Source organism: Mirounga angustirostris, unplaced genomic scaffold (genome assembly GCF_029215605.1).
Source record: "Mirounga angustirostris isolate CCGP_5_RB_7025 unplaced genomic scaffold, mMirAng1.0.hap1 SCAF_11, whole genome shotgun sequence".
Classification (NCBI taxonomy): Eukaryota; Metazoa; Chordata; class Mammalia; order Carnivora; family Phocidae; genus Mirounga; species Mirounga angustirostris.
The window spans coordinates 5,779,447-5,797,460 of NW_026991719.1; the positions used below are offsets into that span (position 1 = coordinate 5,779,447).

The 18,014-nt window shown below is 46.9% G+C and overlaps 1 protein-coding gene and 1 long non-coding RNA gene across 7 annotated transcripts in view; both read right to left on the reverse strand.

Annotated features, from left to right (window-relative positions):
* The window catches only part of ANOS1 (anosmin 1), a 187,377-nt gene extending 170,922 nt beyond the window's left edge, over positions 1 to 16,455 (reverse strand). For 4 of the 5 annotated variants that reach the window (XR_010406022.1, XR_010406021.1, XM_064573704.1 and 1 more), the window contains exon 1: positions 16,135 to 16,455. Coding sequence is in view for 3 of the 5 variants with exons in the window: in XM_064573704.1 (XP_064429774.1) it covers positions 16,135 to 16,341 (207 nt within the window). In the remaining 2 variants the exon portion in view is untranslated. The remainder of the gene's footprint in view (positions 1 to 16,134) is intronic. The other variant, XM_064573702.1, reaches the window with a different exon arrangement.
* On the reverse strand, positions 702 to 16,128 carry LOC135361897 (uncharacterized). 2 transcript variants are annotated; one of them, XR_010406024.1, is made up of 2 exons: positions 15,917 to 16,128; positions 702 to 2,142 (listed from the first exon to the last, which is right to left on the reverse strand). It is a non-coding gene; the product is annotated as an uncharacterized LOC135361897 (long non-coding RNA). The 2 variants fall into 2 exon arrangements; XR_010406023.1 differs by lacking the exon at positions 15,917 to 16,128 and adding an exon at positions 4,193 to 5,651.
* Positions 16,456 to 18,014: the final 1,559 nt, after the last annotated feature.

Genomic DNA, 18,014 nt, shown 5'->3' on the forward strand with positions numbered 1-18,014 from the left:
ACTCTAGCCCATTCATCACGATTCTGGGTCATTTTAAAGATTTTTTTTTTATTTATTTATCTGAGAGAGAGAGAATGAGAGAGAGCACATGAGAGGGGGGAGGGTCAGAGGGAGAAGCAGACTCCCTGCCGAGCAGGGAGCCCGATGCGGGACTCGATCCCTGGACTCCAGGATCATGACCTGAGCCGAAGGCAGTCGCTTAACCAACTGAGCCACCCAGGCGCCCTGGGTCATTTTAATATGAACTTCAAAAGATAGCATGCTTTAATGAGAGACCACTTGAGAAAACATGATGAATTAAATGTGATACAAGATGAAGAGAAATAACCCCAAGAAAAGACTGCACTTTGCAAAAAAAATCAATTCCAAGAAAAATGTATTATCTGCAGAATTATAAGCACCCAGCATCTGGGAAGTCAGGTATGTTTTCATAATAGAATAGATGACCTAGAATTCAGTGCCCTTTTCTCCTTAGACAATACTTATCCAGGATTTCAAATTTCACTCAAAAATTCTACTGAATCTATTCTTACGCATCATAAGGGAATAGAAAATCTCTAAGTGATGAATGCATATAAGGTATCTGAATTTCATTCTCTCTCCACAGAACTAAGCACTGTCAAAGAAATTTCAGAGGATACGTTTTTTAAAGAATTAAATTTAAAAAATTAAAAATTTTTAATTACTTTTTTCGAAAGAAATTTTAATTTTTAGAGCATTTTTAGGTTCATACCAAAATTACAAGAAAGGTGCAGAGATTTCCCATACATCCTCTGCCCCCACACCTGCACAGCCTCTCCCATTATCAACACCCCCCACCAGAGGGTACATTTGTTACAACTGATAAGCCTACGCTGACACATCCTATTTCACCCAAAGTCCATAGCTTACACTAGGGTTCACTCCTGGTGTTGTGTGTTCTATGGGTTTGAACAGATGTATGAAGACATGGATCCACCATTACAATATCAAGTAAGTAGTTTGACTGCCCTGAAAATCCTCTGTGCCCACCCTATTCATTCATCCTTCTCCTACCCGAAACCGGCAAACACTTATCTGTACACTGTCTCCCAAGTTTTGCTTTTTCAAGAGTGTCATATATTTAGAATCATTGTATTGAGCCTTCTCAGATTGGCTTCTGTCACTTAATAATATGCATTTAAGTTTATTCCATGTCTTTTTGTGGCTTGATAACTCATTGCTTTTTAGCACTGAATAATATTCCATGACTGGATGGACCACAGTTTATTTATCCATTCACCTACTGAAGGCATCTTGGTTGCTTCCAAATTTGGGTAATTATGAATAAAGGTGTATAAACATCCACGCCAAGGCTTTTATAAACATAAATCTTCAATTCATTTGGGTAAATACCAAATAGCACAACTGTTGGATTGTATGATAAGAGTATGTTTTGTGTTGTGTTAAAAAATAAAATTTGACAGAGTAAATTTAAGATCTAATTGGCTTTATTAAGCAATTCATGAACCCAGGCAGCATCCCATCTGGTAAGAAGAGAGATGCTCTGAGGTATTGCACAAAATGGAAGGTTTTCATAGGAAAGGGTAGAGCAGGAAGTTCTTATGGAAGGAGAGGTAAGGATTATTATGCTTTCTTTTTGTGGAGAAAGGAATAGGAGGGTTTTTATCATGTAGATTACATCACTAGAGCTGATCAGGAAATTCCAGGTCCACGGTTAAAAGCTCCCATTCCTGAGATAGGCTGAAACTGTAATTAAGTCTTGGTTTGCTGTCCGGGACAGCCAGTGACTCCCATTTAGGGCTTGCTGTTTCTTACGGTTTGTTTCTTTTAACATAAATGGCCAAGCTGTCTTCCAAAGTGGCTGGACCATTCTGCATTCCTTCCGGCAGTGAATGAGAATTCCTGTTGCTCCCCATCCTCCCCAGCGTTTGCTGCTGTCCAAATTCGAGATCTGGGCCATTCTGACAGGCGTGTAGCGGTATCTCATCGTTGTTTTAACGTGCGTTTTCCCAAGGACCTCTCACATGGAGCATCTTTTCACATGCGTGTTTGCCACCTGTGTAATTTCTCTGCTGAGCTGTCTGCTGAGGTCTTTGGCCTCAGGTTGTTTAAATTACTCTTTTTTCCCCCCTCGGGCTTTCAGACCAGACTCTGAAGCACCTAGGATCAAAGGTACACACTATTCATTTCTGAACCCCCAGATTCTTCAGCACCAGGCACTCATTCGGTGCCCAACTCATCTTAACAACAACAGCCAATACTGCTGGGGAGACAAGACTTCTTCAAACGGAAAAGCGGTTTAGTTGCAAAGAAATTCCCAGAGAATCAGACTTCAGGAGCAGCTCACAAAATTTAAAAAAAAAACTAAAATTTTTTAAATCAGGTATTTGAAGGAAAAGATGCAGTATAACTAACTTAGTCTGCTCATAACTGGAAAAACAACAAAAAACCTGCATTTTCTTTAAGGATCACATCCACAAATGCTAGGACATAACCTTGGAATCAGCATTATTACCTTTTTTTAATTTAAATTTTGGGTAGTTAACATCCAGTGCAATATTGGTTTCTGGAGTGATATCCAGTGTGGAATCAGCATTATTATTAAAGACCCAGACACAGTTGTTTCCTTTCAGGAGAATGTCTGCCATAGAATGGAAGCAGAGCATTTTTTTTTTTTTCTAATTACATTTCATAAAAACAAGTGCTTTTTTTTTCTTTTCTAAATTCTCAAATGGAGACATAAATGAGCACCTTTCCAACTCTCACACTGTAAGTGAAACAGAATATGGTTAATGCAATCAACTTGTTCGTTTCTGCCTCGGAGTTTATTCCTTCACACAGGATACATGAATATGGAATAAAAGACTCATGTACACGTATCTGTAAACGAGTTCAGATATAGATACACATATCTAAATACAGATACGGAACTAGAGACACACACAGATCCAGGGAAATGTAAAGTAGAAAGGGACAGAACTACCCTAGTGGTTTTCAGCATGGGTGATTTTGCCCCATAGCAGGTATGGACTCCAGTGTTTGGAGATAACCTCTATAGCTAGATATAGATTTCGTTTGTCATGACTGGGGTGGGGTCATGACTGGGGTCAAGACCAGAGATGGTACTAAACATCCTAAAATGCACAGGGCAGCCCCACAACACAGAATCATCTGGCCCAAAATGTCAATGGCGTCAAGACTGACAAACCCTGAACTAGGCACGTATGGATAAATACACAGACATAGATACGCAAATAAAAACTTTTTTTTTTTTAAAGAGTTTATTTGTTTGTCAGAGAGAGAGAGAGCGCACAAGCAGGGGGAGCGGCAGAGGGAGAAGCAGACTCCCTGCCGAGCAAGGAGCCTGACTCGAGACTCCATCCCAGGACCCTGGGATCACGACCCGAGCAAAAGGCTGAGCCACCCAGGCGCCCCGCAAATAAAAACTTTTCAAAAAAGATTTTAAGTAATCTCTATACCCAACGTGGGGCTAGACCTCACAACCCCGAGATCAAGAGTCGCACACTCCACCTAATGAGCCAGCCAGGAGCCCCATATGCATATAAAACTTTAGCCCTAATTTCATATGGTTGTTCAAAAAAGGAGTCCCCCTTTTTTTTTTCTGAAATTGTGGAGTAAATAATGGGACTAGACTATACAAATCTTGCCCTCCTAAAAATAGGTTAAAAATATCATACAAGTCAAAATATCATACAAGCTCTATTAATCAAGAGCAATAGATCAAAGTACAAATGGATGTCCCTTGTAAGGTAGTCTCACCTCTAAATATGTTTTCCTATGGTCAGTGTAATACTTAACACGTGAATACATTCCATCCAGAATTTTTTTAATTTCTCTGCAGCTGTGGAGGACATGATCTCATAATCCCGGATACAAAAATGTACATACAACAACAACACAGGAAAGATGTTCCCTACTTTCTTTTAGATTCTGGCCCAATGGGAAAATAACTTCCCAGATGTACGCCATTTCTGGAATGATCGGCAAATGGGTTTGGCCGTGCTTCTTTCAAAATTGTACAGCCAAGTGTCAAAATAAAACACGGAAGAGAAAATGGGAAACAAAACGCCCACCTTCAAACAATGACCGCTTCTAATGGTGGACACGGTCTTAGGTTACTTCTCTGCACTTCCTTGCCATTGAAGAAATCTAAAGGAATCAGTTACCAAAACACAGCACAGCAACCCACCTCCAAGGTTTTGCTCCTTCTTTCAGAAAGTAATCAGGAGTGCCTGGGTGAGGCAGTCGGTTAGGCATCCAACTCTTGGTTTCGGCTCGGGTAGTGGGATCGAGCCCTGCATCGGGATCTGAATTAAGCAGAGTCTATTTGAGATTCTCTCTCTCTCTCCCTCTACCCCTCCCCCACCACAACTGTGCTCTCTCTCACTCTGTCAAATAAATAAACCTTTTTTTAAAAAAAAGTAATCAGTAACTTCTGTGTAAACTTGGCATTCTTAAAATTAAGAGGCTTCATTTCAACTCTAGGAAGCAAGCCCCAAGTTTGTGCTATGATGCAATCTGTAACTTTCCCTTTTCTTGAATCACCCATATAGCAGGCCTGTTGGGCAACCCTGGTTCAACCCCGGGGCCTGGACACCACTGGATCTCCATATAGCTGGGGTGGTCTTCTGCTCCCTTCATAAAAGGTTGTGTGCAAAGCACTGCTCATTAGGGGAAATGGCCAATCGGCGAGGGACCCCGGTTGAAAATAAGTAGCTTGCCACGAAGGACAGGCGGTGGAAATCTGAGTTATCGCAAAAGAAACTGCTTGCACGCAAGTTTGTTGGGAAACATTTCCAAATGCGGGGGATATTATTATTTATTATTATTCCCTCATGAGGGTAAAGGGGCTTGGTATTTGCATCCTACAGGGATCCGCTCATCAGTTGGAAAGCAAGCTAACGGCCCTGAAATGCCAAGCTCCTCGCCATATTTGGTTTCTTATAACAGCACTTGGGAAACCTGTCCCGGGCACAGGACGACATATTAATATAAGGTGCGTACCCGCTTTTAAATCTCTCCTGGCATTTTGCGTTTGCACGTCTCTTTGTCAATTTTCTTTGCAGTCCACAAAGTGTCACAGTATACACTTCAAAAGATTGCCCTTCCTTGCTGTGCTGTAAGCATTTAAAGACAGGAGCTGAGACATTTATTTAAGTCTGAAAAAGAGCTGTCTCTCTCAACTATGTGTTACTAGAAAAATTAAACAAGAGTGGATGCACGTACATGGCATGAACCACTTACACTAACCCAGTAGGAACACAGTGAATAGGTAAAACCACCTTGAACCTGAAAGCTTTATTCTTGTTTGCATTTAGACTTTCTCAACTGTTTCAGCCGTTCTTTCAGAAAAGCTGTCAGTAAGTAACCTCCCAACTAAAAATGTAACCCATCTGGTTTGTTTTTAGATAAGCACGTCACTTGCATTACAGGGAGTAAGGAACACCAAAAATAATTTTATGTGTTTAAACATATGAATTATTAATGCATTATAAAATTATAGTGGATTGAAAGATGGTGTAAAAAATAAGGGGAAAAAAAAATCTCTGAAGTTCATAAGTAAATGAATTCCCAGTATTTCTCTGGTCCCACATGCTGGTAGGATTAATGACATTTTTGGAAAGTGATGAATTTCTTTGCAAAATTAATGTTTCTTGTTTCATTAAAGGGACACTTGTATTTTTATTTCTGGGCTCATACAATCATCACTTCTTTGGACATAACAGACATTAACTATGAAACTTTAAAAACCATCAGTGATGATTAGATGCTAAATTAAGGGAAACAAGCATTTTCGTTGGCTGGAGGTAACTTGAGATCCTGTGCATACCAAGCAGGAAAATGCACTTCCCCAAGATAAAGATTCGGGTCACCATACATCATACAATTTAAGTGGTCCCAACTTACCCACCTTACCTCTCAAAGAAAGAAGGCAATATGAAAAACAAAATTATGTATTTTTGAGGTCACTGTAATAGAGTATTTTCTCAAGTTGGTGGGATATTAGTAACTCAGAGAGTAAAAAGCTTATTAAGTGACAAATGTTACAGTTTAAAACAAAAAGGTAAATACAATGTGAATTTAAAGATTCCCCCTCTTGATAGGCTATGGTTTCTCAGATTCCCCTCAGGATAGATTTGAGCCCTCGGTGTATGAAAGAACCCCAGTTTATCAGCATGTTCTTTTCATGTGCAGCCCTCCTCACTGTCCAATTTTTATATCTTACAGAGAAGCTGGAAAGAATCATAAAGTATAAACACACTCCCAGAAGCAAAACAAAAACAAAGACAGCCAGCAGAGAAGGCACAGTGGGTTCTTGAAAGTGGCTATCATGTACATACGAGCTCCAATCACCACTTGCAGATACCCCAAACATGTCCCCCCACCATACAGAAGGGCAACGGCAGCCAGGAAGCAAGAACGAGGCTGAAGTCCCCAGACCGCTGTTCCTCCCAGACAGCAAACTCAGACTCTGTGACATCAAGGAGCCCAGCTATTTCCAAAACATTCCTGCAAGGATCACAGTAACACTCTGCTATTTTGCTAGACGAGTCAAAGTGGTGGTGGACAGAAACAAAACCCACTTACAGGAGAAAAACAACTCTTCATCTGAAATTATGATTGCGCGTTAAACCATCACGTATGAGGATTTTAAATGATACATGATTTTTTTTTTAAAGATTTTATTTATTCATTTGAGAGAGAGAATGGGAGAGAGAGCATGAGAGGGGGGAGGGTCAGAGGGAGAAGCAGACTCCCTGCAGAGCAGGGAGCCCGATGCGGGACTCGATCCCGGGACTCCAGGATCATGACCCGAGCCGAAGGCAGTCGCTTAACCAACTGAGCCACCCAGGCGCCCATGATACATGATTCTTATAGTTCCTTTCTTCACTTCAAAACTCTGGGCAACTATTTGCTTCAACGTCTCTCTCTCTCTCTCTCTCTCTCTAGCAGAAAAAGCTCTGGAGGGCAGGAAGTACATCTCGCTTATGCTGGGTTCCCTAGAACCTAAGATACTTGAAAAATGATTGTGTTTGACAGATTCTTATTGGTTGGAAGAAAAATGTGGATGGTTAAATGCATAAGGGATGGGTGTTGATGGACTGGTATTTTTTAAGGCCTTTTTGTCATGCCATTACTCTTCCAATTATCCACAACTGTACTACTCTCTGGGTGCAGCGGTGCCTCAGAAGCCAATGAGAAACGTAGGACTATCTCCCTCAAAATCGCCATGATTCTCAATTACATTACAGTTGATATTTCCACTCTATCTTCTCTCACTGTTAACATCCTGAGAAGCAGGGTCATTTTATATAAATATTTGGGAATATGACAATTAGTGCTTGAGTTGTTGCTGTAAAGCCTTGGTCACCTTGCTTCCAGACCTTCAGTTTTCTTATCTGTAAAAGAAAAATAACACTCGTGACCTCACAGAGTTGCTGAGGAGGTCAAACAGATATTTTATGTGAAACTACTTTGTCAACACCGAGACACTGTAAAAGGCAATGCCAAATACATTCTAACCTGTGGCTCAGTAACTGAGGAGAGTTTCTTAGTTTGGGTCCACCCCCACCAGTTCAGACTGGGGTCCTGCTGCAGGCATGATGGCGAGGAGACGCAACGGGCAGCCTCCTCCTTACGCTCATCTGGGGCTCTTTCTTAGGGGCGCTGCAAGAGCTCCACAAAGATCAGATGAAGAGCATTAGAGGCGCCACAGTTTAGCCTGTGGTTCAACCAGAGCAGCAAGAACCAGGAAGAAGAGCTGTACACACACCTCCAAGTGTAATGGCCTGGGCATGTTCCTCACCTGATCTGCAGAGCATGGGACGTGAGCTTTGTTACAGCTCCCAGGGCCAAGCTCCCAAATGCTGGCTGCTAGCTGAGGGACTGATACTCTATCCTGTCCGTGAGGAGCACTCAGAGTCCCCAACAGACTGACCAAACTGTTGCAAGACTCTGCATTTACTCATGCCGGTTGCTCTGGGCTGGAGTAACCCAAAGTTTGCGGCTCAGCTCAAGTGTCATCTCCTTTAGGACGCTCTCCCTAAAGGGATAAGCTCCTTCCTCAGAGATCTCGTACAAATAACTATCCTTGCAGTCACGTGCAGACCAAAGCTGTTTACAAGTCTCAGCCCCTACTAGACTCTAAGATCCCCATGAGCAGGGATCTTATAGTCTATCTTCAAAACCGCTGCAACCCATCCATATTAGCTGAAATAAGTGGAATGGATTAAAGCAGTGGTGGTGTTTTTTGTTTTTTTTTAAGGGAGAAATAGAATGAGCATCTACAGTCTGTGAGGTACATTAAAATGAGCCATAAACACTGCTCCCATATTCCTTTTTTTTACTTATTGGCTATCAAGGATAACTACTTTTATCCAACTTCCTCCACCACCAGGGAAAGTGCCTCCACTCACCATTTGGAACCAATGTGTGAACTCTAAGGATATAGAGCCAATTCTAGGTCCTGGGGGGAAGTGGCTCCCTGGCTGCTTGCCGAATAAATCCAAAGTTGGTTAATACCTGAACTAACTGCTCCTCTTTCTCATCTTCCCAGACCTGCAGAGGTACCGTGGTTAATGCTGTCCCCTCACCCCATCGACTGTCCACCAGCCATACAACTATCTCAAGCTTGTTTTAACAGTACATACATTTCACATGGACAGTGAAGGAGCATGATGTGCTTATACATCGGGCTCAAAATTTGAAACCTTTTTCTTTTTTTTCCACTGAAATCATCGGGAGATATAAACTAAATCCAAAAAAATGTTCTGACTCTAAGTGCTTCTTCATTTAGAATTTGGTTTTTTTTTTATTTGTATAAAATCTCAGGATTTCTTTTTAAAGGGACAGTGGGAAAAAGTCTGAGCTGAGAGTTCTGAAAGCTGGTTCTTTCTCTGCTTCTATCTACCATCTGTATGTGCTTGAACGAGTCATTTCTAAAAGCATCAAGTTGTCCAATCTGAAAAACAACCGTGTTGAGTTAGATCAGGAATCTCTTAAGGTTCGTAGGTGTCTGAGACTGGGTTTCCTAGAAGCAGAGGCTGAAAAGGGTCTTCCTGCATATGTGATATATTGGGGGAAGCCCTCAGTGGAAACAGAGAAGCAAGCAGGAGAAGGAGCTAAGCAGGGAAGGGATCTCAGCTGGAGACCTGCAGAAGCCTGGTCCCATGCAATGCTCTGGAGCACAAATTGTACCAGAGTTATTCCCACAGGGAGCTGGCCTCCTCTGGCCTCCCATGGCCTCCAGCAGGGAGCCAATGGCAAGATCTGCCCTCATCAAGGGAGGAGGAGACACTGCTTTGCTGGCAAGATGGCGCCCACCAGCAGAAGGTTAGTTTCTAACAGCGAGCAGCTGTAAGCCATCAGCAGCTGATACAGGAGCTGGGGGTTAAAGAGGTGAGGGACGGGTCAGCAACAGCATCTACTGAGAAGGAATAGGTGTCTGTGACCTATTTTCAATATTTCAGAGACTCCAAAAGAAATTACACATTTTCCTAAGATGATGGTCCACAGGTAACTAAAAGGTCAGGAAGACGTCTTTATCGGTCTGCTCCGTGATGCGGGCGACCTCCTGCTGATCTGAAGCTTGAGTTAGGGGTATCTTTGATTAGTGTAAAGAGGAAAAACTGGGTCCCACTTAATAAATGCCATATGTTGAGAGACTACACACTTCCACACTCTGGGGTCCAGAGTACGTGAAACAGTAATGTGCGAGGCAGCCGACGCTGGAACCCGAAAGGTCTGTGAGCTCAGACAAATCTTCCAAAGGATAAGTTATGCAGTAATTTGCACACGGGCACTGCGATGGGGGCATCTGCAAGTTTCCCAGTCCTGTTTTTCATATATAAAATGTATTCTGATAATATCAATATGCTCTTCTGATTGTTGTCCAAGCCCCCACGCTCAAAATTATGTGAGAGGAAAATTCTGTAAAGCACTGCCAAGTTATGCAAAGGAACCTGTCTGTGCCTGAATTAATACAAGCAGAGCCCACTAAGCCTTTCATAAGCTTCTGCATCCCTACAGTTTTGTTGTTTAGAGGTTTTTTTTGTTTTTGTTTTTAAGTAATCTCTACCCCCAACGTAGGGCTCGAACTCACAACCCTGGGATCAAGAGTCGCAGGCTCCACCCACTGAGCCAGCCAGGCGGCCCCTAACCCTACAGTTTTATACCCATTCGCAGACATATACGAGGATAGGTTATACAACACGATCTGGGGAATCCATTTCAAAGAATAATAACCTCCTAATTTATGATTAAGCTTTTTTATGTGGAAACACACCAACATTAACTTTTAACTCTTTTAAGTTAGGCCTTCAAACACACATACATGCATACAGGGTATTATATGTAAATACATACAGATGTATCTGAATATATACAATACTAAAACATATATAGAAGTATTTATTTCTTAATGATACGGTGCCCAAAGAAAGAACAAGTCAGTAAGTGTTTTTTAATGTTTTTAAAATGTTCTATAATAGTCACAATAAGATAGACTTTTAAATCACATTCAAGGAGAAACACTACATTACAAACACAAAAATATGCCACGAATAGCCTAGTGTTTAGTTTTGGTTCAATTCAGAAATTCTTAGAAACACAGCCAGAGATCCAGGGAAGCCAGACCAGGAAATATCAAGGCCAAAGCTGAGGAGGGCCCTTCTTCCAGGGACTCTCTAAACGCCTGGCCATTCTGGAGTGTCACTTAAACTCACTGCAGGGCAATGGGACATGCCAGGGCTGGGTAAATTCACCACAAAAGTGCACCTCCAAAAGTCTCTGAGCCTAGGGCTGATCTGTGGCTGCTAAGGGTTTTTGATGCAATAATTGTTTATTTACTTTTTCTTGGACGAGAGGCTGGTCCTCTAAGTAGAATGAGCTAATCACCAGCTTAGTTCTTCCCTTTTGCCAAAACAAACAGCTTCCCATTACTGCTGGGGAAAGCCTCTGATCTCTCTAATCAGCTACCTAAGCGGACCTATCCGTGGTACTTTATAGGGTGAATAATGTCCCATTAAGCAAGAATCTCTTACCACTAACAAAATTCTAGACCCATAGGGCCCAGGCTGCCAGCAACCCGCTACTTATCTTCCAACGCGAAGATCCCGAGGGGTGCCGAATTCCGAATTCCGGCAAAGCAGCAGACGCACTCCACCCCCCCCCGCCCCCCGGCTCTGTTGTACTTCGGCTACGATTTGTTCCCAAGTCCTATTCTCTCGAGCCTCCTTGGAGAAAACAGAGGCCTAGAAAGAGCAGGTTCCAGGTCTCCTAATACTTGGTGCACTGACTATCTTTAAGGCTCTGACCTTGAGCTGCATGGTGGTCTCGCCTTGGCATATCCCAACTAGCGTAAGAGAGGGAGTCACTCTTAAGTTAAATGAGATTCGCTGAGAAGGAGAGAGTTTATTTCAGTCAATATTCCCTCCTTTCCCTCTTCTTTGATATCCTAATAAAGCTGAAAAAAAACAAGGGTAGAGGTTATTCCGAAGTGAACATTTCTCAGCATCGTAAGCTTGAACGCTGTGGAAAACCCTATGAGGAGCCCCCATGGCAAGGGGGCTTAAGCCCTCCCAAGGGTTCTGCACCCTTGAGTTACAAAAATCCACACCAGGGCCGCTTCACGGACATACGACCAATGCATGTGGTCCATGCTCAGGGGGACCAATGCCTGTGGTCACCATATTGAAATCTCAATGATTGTATCCTAAGTTGGTGTTTCACATGGGCAGTCTGATGGAATACCAGAGCTTGCTCTGGAGGCTTGGAGCCTCGGATCTCGCATGATCCTGCCTCGCACTGCTCCTTCACCTCCCCAGGAAAGGTTCTCGGCTCCCCACTCCCTTGTCCCTGGCACCCCAGTCTTCACCCAGCCTCTCCTTCCCCACTCCATGCCCTAAAATGACTGTCACACTCCGGCCCCTGCAGGGACCTGGACAAGGGTCCAAGGAGGGTTTGATGCATGCCTGAGGCAAAGGGTTCCAGGACAAAGTGATGGCTGTCCTCATCTCATGCGGGAAGCACCACCCTGTGTTTGGTGGGTGGGCAGCCAGAGTCCCAGACTCCCAGGGATGAAACCCATCCCTGGAGCAGGTATCTACTTGTATGATGGCTGCGCTGAGAGTTCTGAAAGCTGGTTCTTTCTCTGCTTCTATCTACCATCTGTATGTGCTTGGACGAGTCATTTCTAAAAGCATCAAGTGAGGAGTGTTGCAGTGGGGGCTGCAGTGGACTTGGGGGTTGCCCATTTGCTGTCATCTGAACAGGAGGAGTGGGAGATCCCTGGCTTGACTTCTTGAGGACAACATCTAGAACAAAGTGCAAGGCATGGGTCTAGAAGCTTGCAGAAGAGGGTACCAAGCACGTGTTATGTGTGAGCAAGCATGTATGCATCTGGCAGGTGGCAGGTTCCCATGAAGGTCTATTAACATCCTGCAAGATCTTCTTGTGGGACTGGGCACGCCACACGGTGTGCACCCTGGCGGGGGGGGGGGGGGGGACTCTCTCTTCCCTCTTCTCACCTTCCTGAGTCTCGCTTGTCCCTCCAGCTATCTCAAAGCACGCTCCAGGCCAGGAAATAGAAACTGTGAAATGCCGGTGATTCTGCATACAAGTTAAATGCTCTGATGTTTGCCCGTTAACGCTGGCACTGAATAATAGAAAGATGAAGAATAAAATCCATACTAATCACTTAATTTTTAAATTTTTCTTTACAGAGAACAGCACCGAATAGCACATTTGAAACACGATGACAAATCGCAAGAGCCACAGAGGAAGGAAAAAAGCGTTTTATATTTTAGTTCCTTTAACAACACCCTCTTTTCTTGCTATTTGAAATACTGGACCACACATCTTCATTTTGCACTGAGTCCCGAAAATTAGGTAGTCATTCTTGAAGTAAATTAACCAATTAACCAATAAAATCCTAAAAAGAAGAACAAAACCTAAAACTGATAGCCACCCGCATTTGGAACCCAGCTCCACTGTCTATTGCTGCGTGAGTAACCTACCTTCTCAGCACCTCTGTTTGCTTATCAGTTAGGGAACAAATGGTACTTTCCTTATATGGCTGCTGTGGGGATTAAATGAACTTGGACTTGTAGGACACCTAGAACAGAGGCTGGTACTCACTAATCTTCCCATTAGTGTTAGCTCCGTCGCCACCGTCACTTTCAGTATCCCCAACATGTGCTAGGATCTCCACCTTGCTGGGCAGGTACTTATCTCCCACGGGACACACGAGAGGCTGGAAGTTCAGGAAGGTGATATGCCCAAGCAACCCATCTGCAAAGTGGCAAGGCTGATGCAGAGCAGATCTACCTCGTTCCAAAGCTCACGTCCCTGCTCCAGACCCCACAGCCCAGATCTCCTGTTCACTTCATGGACAGAGGAGGTCCTTCCCAACCACCTCTGTTAGTGGGATTTTAAGGACGTTGTGCATATGGTATGTGCAAACTTGAAGTGACAACATGCCCAATGCCTGGCACATGGAGCTGGGAATGGATATCCTGCGAGGTGTTAACTTGCACTGTTTCTTTTCATGAATGCGGCCAGCATTTAGTTAGGGATGTGATGCAGTTCAGCCATCCGTCTCCCTTTCAGTATGAAATTCTGAACTCTTCCATGTCAGGGGCTGTGCCAGATAATTCAGGAATCCCCCCGTCACCATTCCCCTCCCCATGCATCAGTACTGAATCGCTTGGGCGTTCAGGCTGCTTGAGGGCTGCAGGGCGGACAGCTGAAGCCCACCTGCATGGCCGAAGCAAAGACACCAGGTGAGCACCATCTACCTGCAGCCCTACGGCCTCGCTCCTGCAGGGCTGGGCGGCTGGAAAGCGTGTGCAATTAGGGTTAGAGACCATTAGACTCCAGCCTCCCCTGCAGGCCTGCCACTCCAGGGCACTGCCCCCCGCAGCTCCGAGTCTCTGTCCACACCGTGAGCGCATAGGTTGGGGTGTCCATAGCCGAGCCCTGGCAGCGTCACCTCTAAGAGTCCACACGCTTGGCTGGCCTCAACGGTGGAGACAAGCCTTCTTCCATCCTGAAAAAGATGCCTAGAACTGTATGAGAGAAGTTGAAAATGGCCACCTGCTCAAGAAACAGCCTTCTGCTGGGGCTTCTTTGCACAAGTGGGTGGGGTGACCCTGAGAGAAGGGGCTCATGCACAAGCTTGGGCGAGCCCCGCCTCTCCTGCCTGTTAATAAATTCCACGTGCCCCGTAAGGAGCCTTGACTCCTCCGTCATCTCCCAATTATTTAACAAGGGGGAGGGACAGGGAAGCTCGAGGGTTCATAGGGAGAGTGTTGCTGCCTTTTCAAATCTTAAGAAAGCATAATCCCTGCAATTTAGGTAAATCAGATAGGCATTACCAGGTTAGGGTTAACCCACCACGAATGGCTTGGCAGCTGATGGCAGAAACAGCAGTTATTAAGTCCTAACAGTAATTTGCAGCTTATTCCAGCCCAGCTAATTAAAATGTAATCAGGATTGTGTGGCAATGTGTATTCTGTCAGCAGTTTTTCTTCTGAAGAGAAATCATGCCAGGAGACCACAAGAAAAGCCTTTCACGGGAATTGGCTTGATCTAAACTGCTTCTTTAGCCGCTTAAACTGCTAAACAAATAAATTACAGCAACTGACAATTCAATAAGAAAGAGAAAGAAAGAAAAAGAACAAGAGAAAGAAGAAGGAAGAAAGAAAAGAAAGAAGGAAGGAAGGAAAGGAAAGGAAAGAAAGAAAGAGAAGTGTTACTCTTTCTCGCCAGGAATGGGTCCCTCTGTTTTGTTTTCTGTTGATGAAACAACAGTGGAGCATCTTCTCAGGAGAGGGACTGACAGCGCAGGGCAGGGCAGGGTGGGTTTGAAACCAGGTGGCTGGGACATCCCCCAGGATGTCCGCGTAATTTCAGCGCAGGACGCGAGCACTCGGGTTTCCCCTTCCCTAAACAATCAGGAGGGACGCAGAGTGTGCCAGCTTCTCGGAAACCCACGACGGGTTGCCTCCTTAAGAACGCGCACTCCCGCACACGCAAACTTCGCGAGCTAGTGCAATCTCCGAAGATCCCGACCGTGAGTCCTTGTGCCATTGGGCGCCAGCTTTCATTAGCTCTCAGGCCAGGACGCACACCCGTAAGGCTACAGAGATACGTCCCCAACTCCACCGTCATTACAATCACCTGCTTTCACAGCTGAAAACCCAGGGCCCCTTGGAAAGCTGCCTTTACCCTGACCAGGCGGGAGGGGCGCCCAGTTTATTTCCTAAGATCAAAAACCTGCCAAAGAGTCCCGAGTCTCCCTCTGGCCTCCGCAGTCCTCCCTGCGGCAAGAAGGAACTTGAGAGTCTTGGAACAGGTGAGCCGCTAAGGATAGAGGCGAGAAGGCCAAGGGGAGAACGAGGGCCCTCGAGAGAAATAAGGCGTCTGCGTGAATGATTTCGGACTGCGCGCACTCGGATCGGCTGGGAAAGGCAACCCGACGCGCCCCCGCAGGGTCCGCAAGCGGCGCAAACGCGCCCCCAGCATCCCGGGTTGCCACGCGCGACCTGCGGGGACCCTCAGCGCTGTTGCTCCCCCGCCCCAACAGCAAGGGTCCCGGCAGTCCACAGGCAACAAGCGTGCGTCCCCCTGAACCCCCACCATTCACAGTCATTCACACACACGTTCTTCCACACTCCAGCTGGAAGGACCTACGAGGGCTGGGGGACACACTGCCCCCAGGACTCCCCTCCGAGCATCCAAACGCGGTCCTCCAAGTCCCGTACCCCCTGAGTCTCTTCCCTCACTCTCCACACTATCCGCTGACTAGACCTAGAAGCTCCGGGGCCCCGAACTGGGGAGCGCACAGCTACCGCCCCCCGCCTCCCCAACACACACATTCCGGAACACACGACCGACTGGGAAACTAACTAACCAATGGTCACGAGTTGGGGGAAGATGCTGCAGGTTTCTTGTTCCTTTCGGGGGCAAGGAGGAGGCTGGAAAGGAGGGTTCGACCACCTCGCCCGTGAGATCCACGCCGAAGGAAAGCGGGACCTGCCGGCCGAGCCCGGCGAGAAGTTGGGGCGCCGAGGCCGGGAGGCAGGCGCCGCGTGCGCCCCGCGCCACGGTCGGCAGCGGCGGTGCCCGTACCTGGAAATGCTGGAAGAAGGCGGAGATGCGCGTGATCTGCAAGCTGAGGCACCTGGAGGAGCAGCGGGCGCGCTGGACGCTCGCGGCCGACAGGGACTCGTCCAGCCGCCGAGCAACCGCGGCGCCGGGGCCGCCGGCCAGGCAGCCCCCGGAGGCCGCCAGCCAGAGGCAGAGGGTCAGGGCCGCGCCGGGCGCCCCGGGCACCATGGCTGCGGGTCGGGGGCGCGGGCGCCGGGCGCTGGCCGAGGCTCCCAGCTCCGCGCCGGGGCCGCACTGCCGGGAACCTCGCGGCCGCCGCAACTCGGCTGCAAAGTTCAATCATTCAACTCCAGCCCCGCGCCCTCCCCGCCAACCTCCTCCCTGCTCTGCCTCGAGGGGTGGGGTGAGGGTGACAGGCGGCCGCGCCATTGGCTGCGAGGAAAGTGAGTGACAGGGGGGCCGGGCGGAGGGCCGTGGGCAGGTCTAAGGGGCAGCGAGCCCCCGCGCTCAAAGGCCGGGCGGCGCCGGCCGGGTCTGCCCGGTGCGCCCCACTCTGGGGGGTCGGTCTCCCACGCAGGCTCCCCCACAGTCCGCATTCTCCCCACCCCACCCTACCCCCCACCGCCATCCAGCTGAACGTCAGGTGTGTGCGAGCCCGGGCCTGGGATGCAGGTGCCCTCTTGGAAAGGAGGGCCTCGGGACCCCCAAGGGCGTCCCACCTGCCTAAGGAAGGACGCAGCGCCTCGAAGTTGTAGGCTTCCTCTCCAGGTTCTGCCCCGGGTCCAAGCTTCGCTCCTACTTTCACATATTTGAATTTCCTTTTATTCCCAAGTAACAACTGATAACGGATGTAAGAGGAGTCAGAAGCCAGGCAAGGACCCTTGACTGACATTTTCCTCCCCCCTACCCCCCGCCCCCCGCATTTCTTCCTTTCTTCTTCCTCCCTTCTTTCCTAATTATTACCTGGAAACCGATCTGAGTACATAGCAAGTGCCGTTTGTTAAACAGACACACCCTACTTGCTTCCTCGGGTGTCTGTTTTTCTGGTAAGCACTCCTCTCTCCCAAGGTGAGTGCCTCAGAACAGAAATCTTTCCCAAACTCTTGCCCTTGAATGTGGCCCCCAAGACTCTTGATTCAGCCTCACCGTCTCTTGCAGTCTTTTCCCAGGCTCTTTGGCCACACGTGCTCTCAGTCCCCCGAGAGGGCCGTGCCCCGTAAAGAGCGACGGCAGCATTTATAATACAGCACCTGTTACAAGGTTCATGCTGCCCTGAGTTCCACTGGGAAGTGAGAGCAAGGAGGCCGGGCGCCCTAGGGAGAGCTGGGATGTGATCTTGAAGGCTGCGCTTGGCCTATAACGCAGCTTTGTCAAAGAGACCCATAGGCACACGCATACTCAGGTGCAGACCACCTGACTGATACGCTGGTGCTCGGACCTCCCCACATTCTCCTACACAATGGGACTTACGGGTTCCAAAACCTGGCACCTCCATAAGCACACAACCAAGGACAGCGAGTGCGCAGATGCACCCGACCTGCCGAAAGATTCATCAGAGTGGGATTCCTCTCCCCATAGAGCTTAGGCTCTTTCCCCAATTTCCAACCTTTCCCCACCCCCATTTTTCCACACATTTTCCACTCTGTGATTCTGAGCTCTTCCTGTTAAATTATAATGACAACCATCTACCGTCATCCCGTTACACCTATGATTCTTTTTCAAGTACATCATCTTCTGTGTATATTTCTTCACACGGTTAAGTCAGCAAGGCCAAATGGGATTCACTGGCTAGTGTGTTTCCCAATGAATTTTTTAAAAACCAGAGTGGTCTCTTTCAAAAGGTTCTGCAGGAAGAACCAGCTTCGTGGGTGTGCAGCCTGGCCAGTCGCACAGAGCTCCAT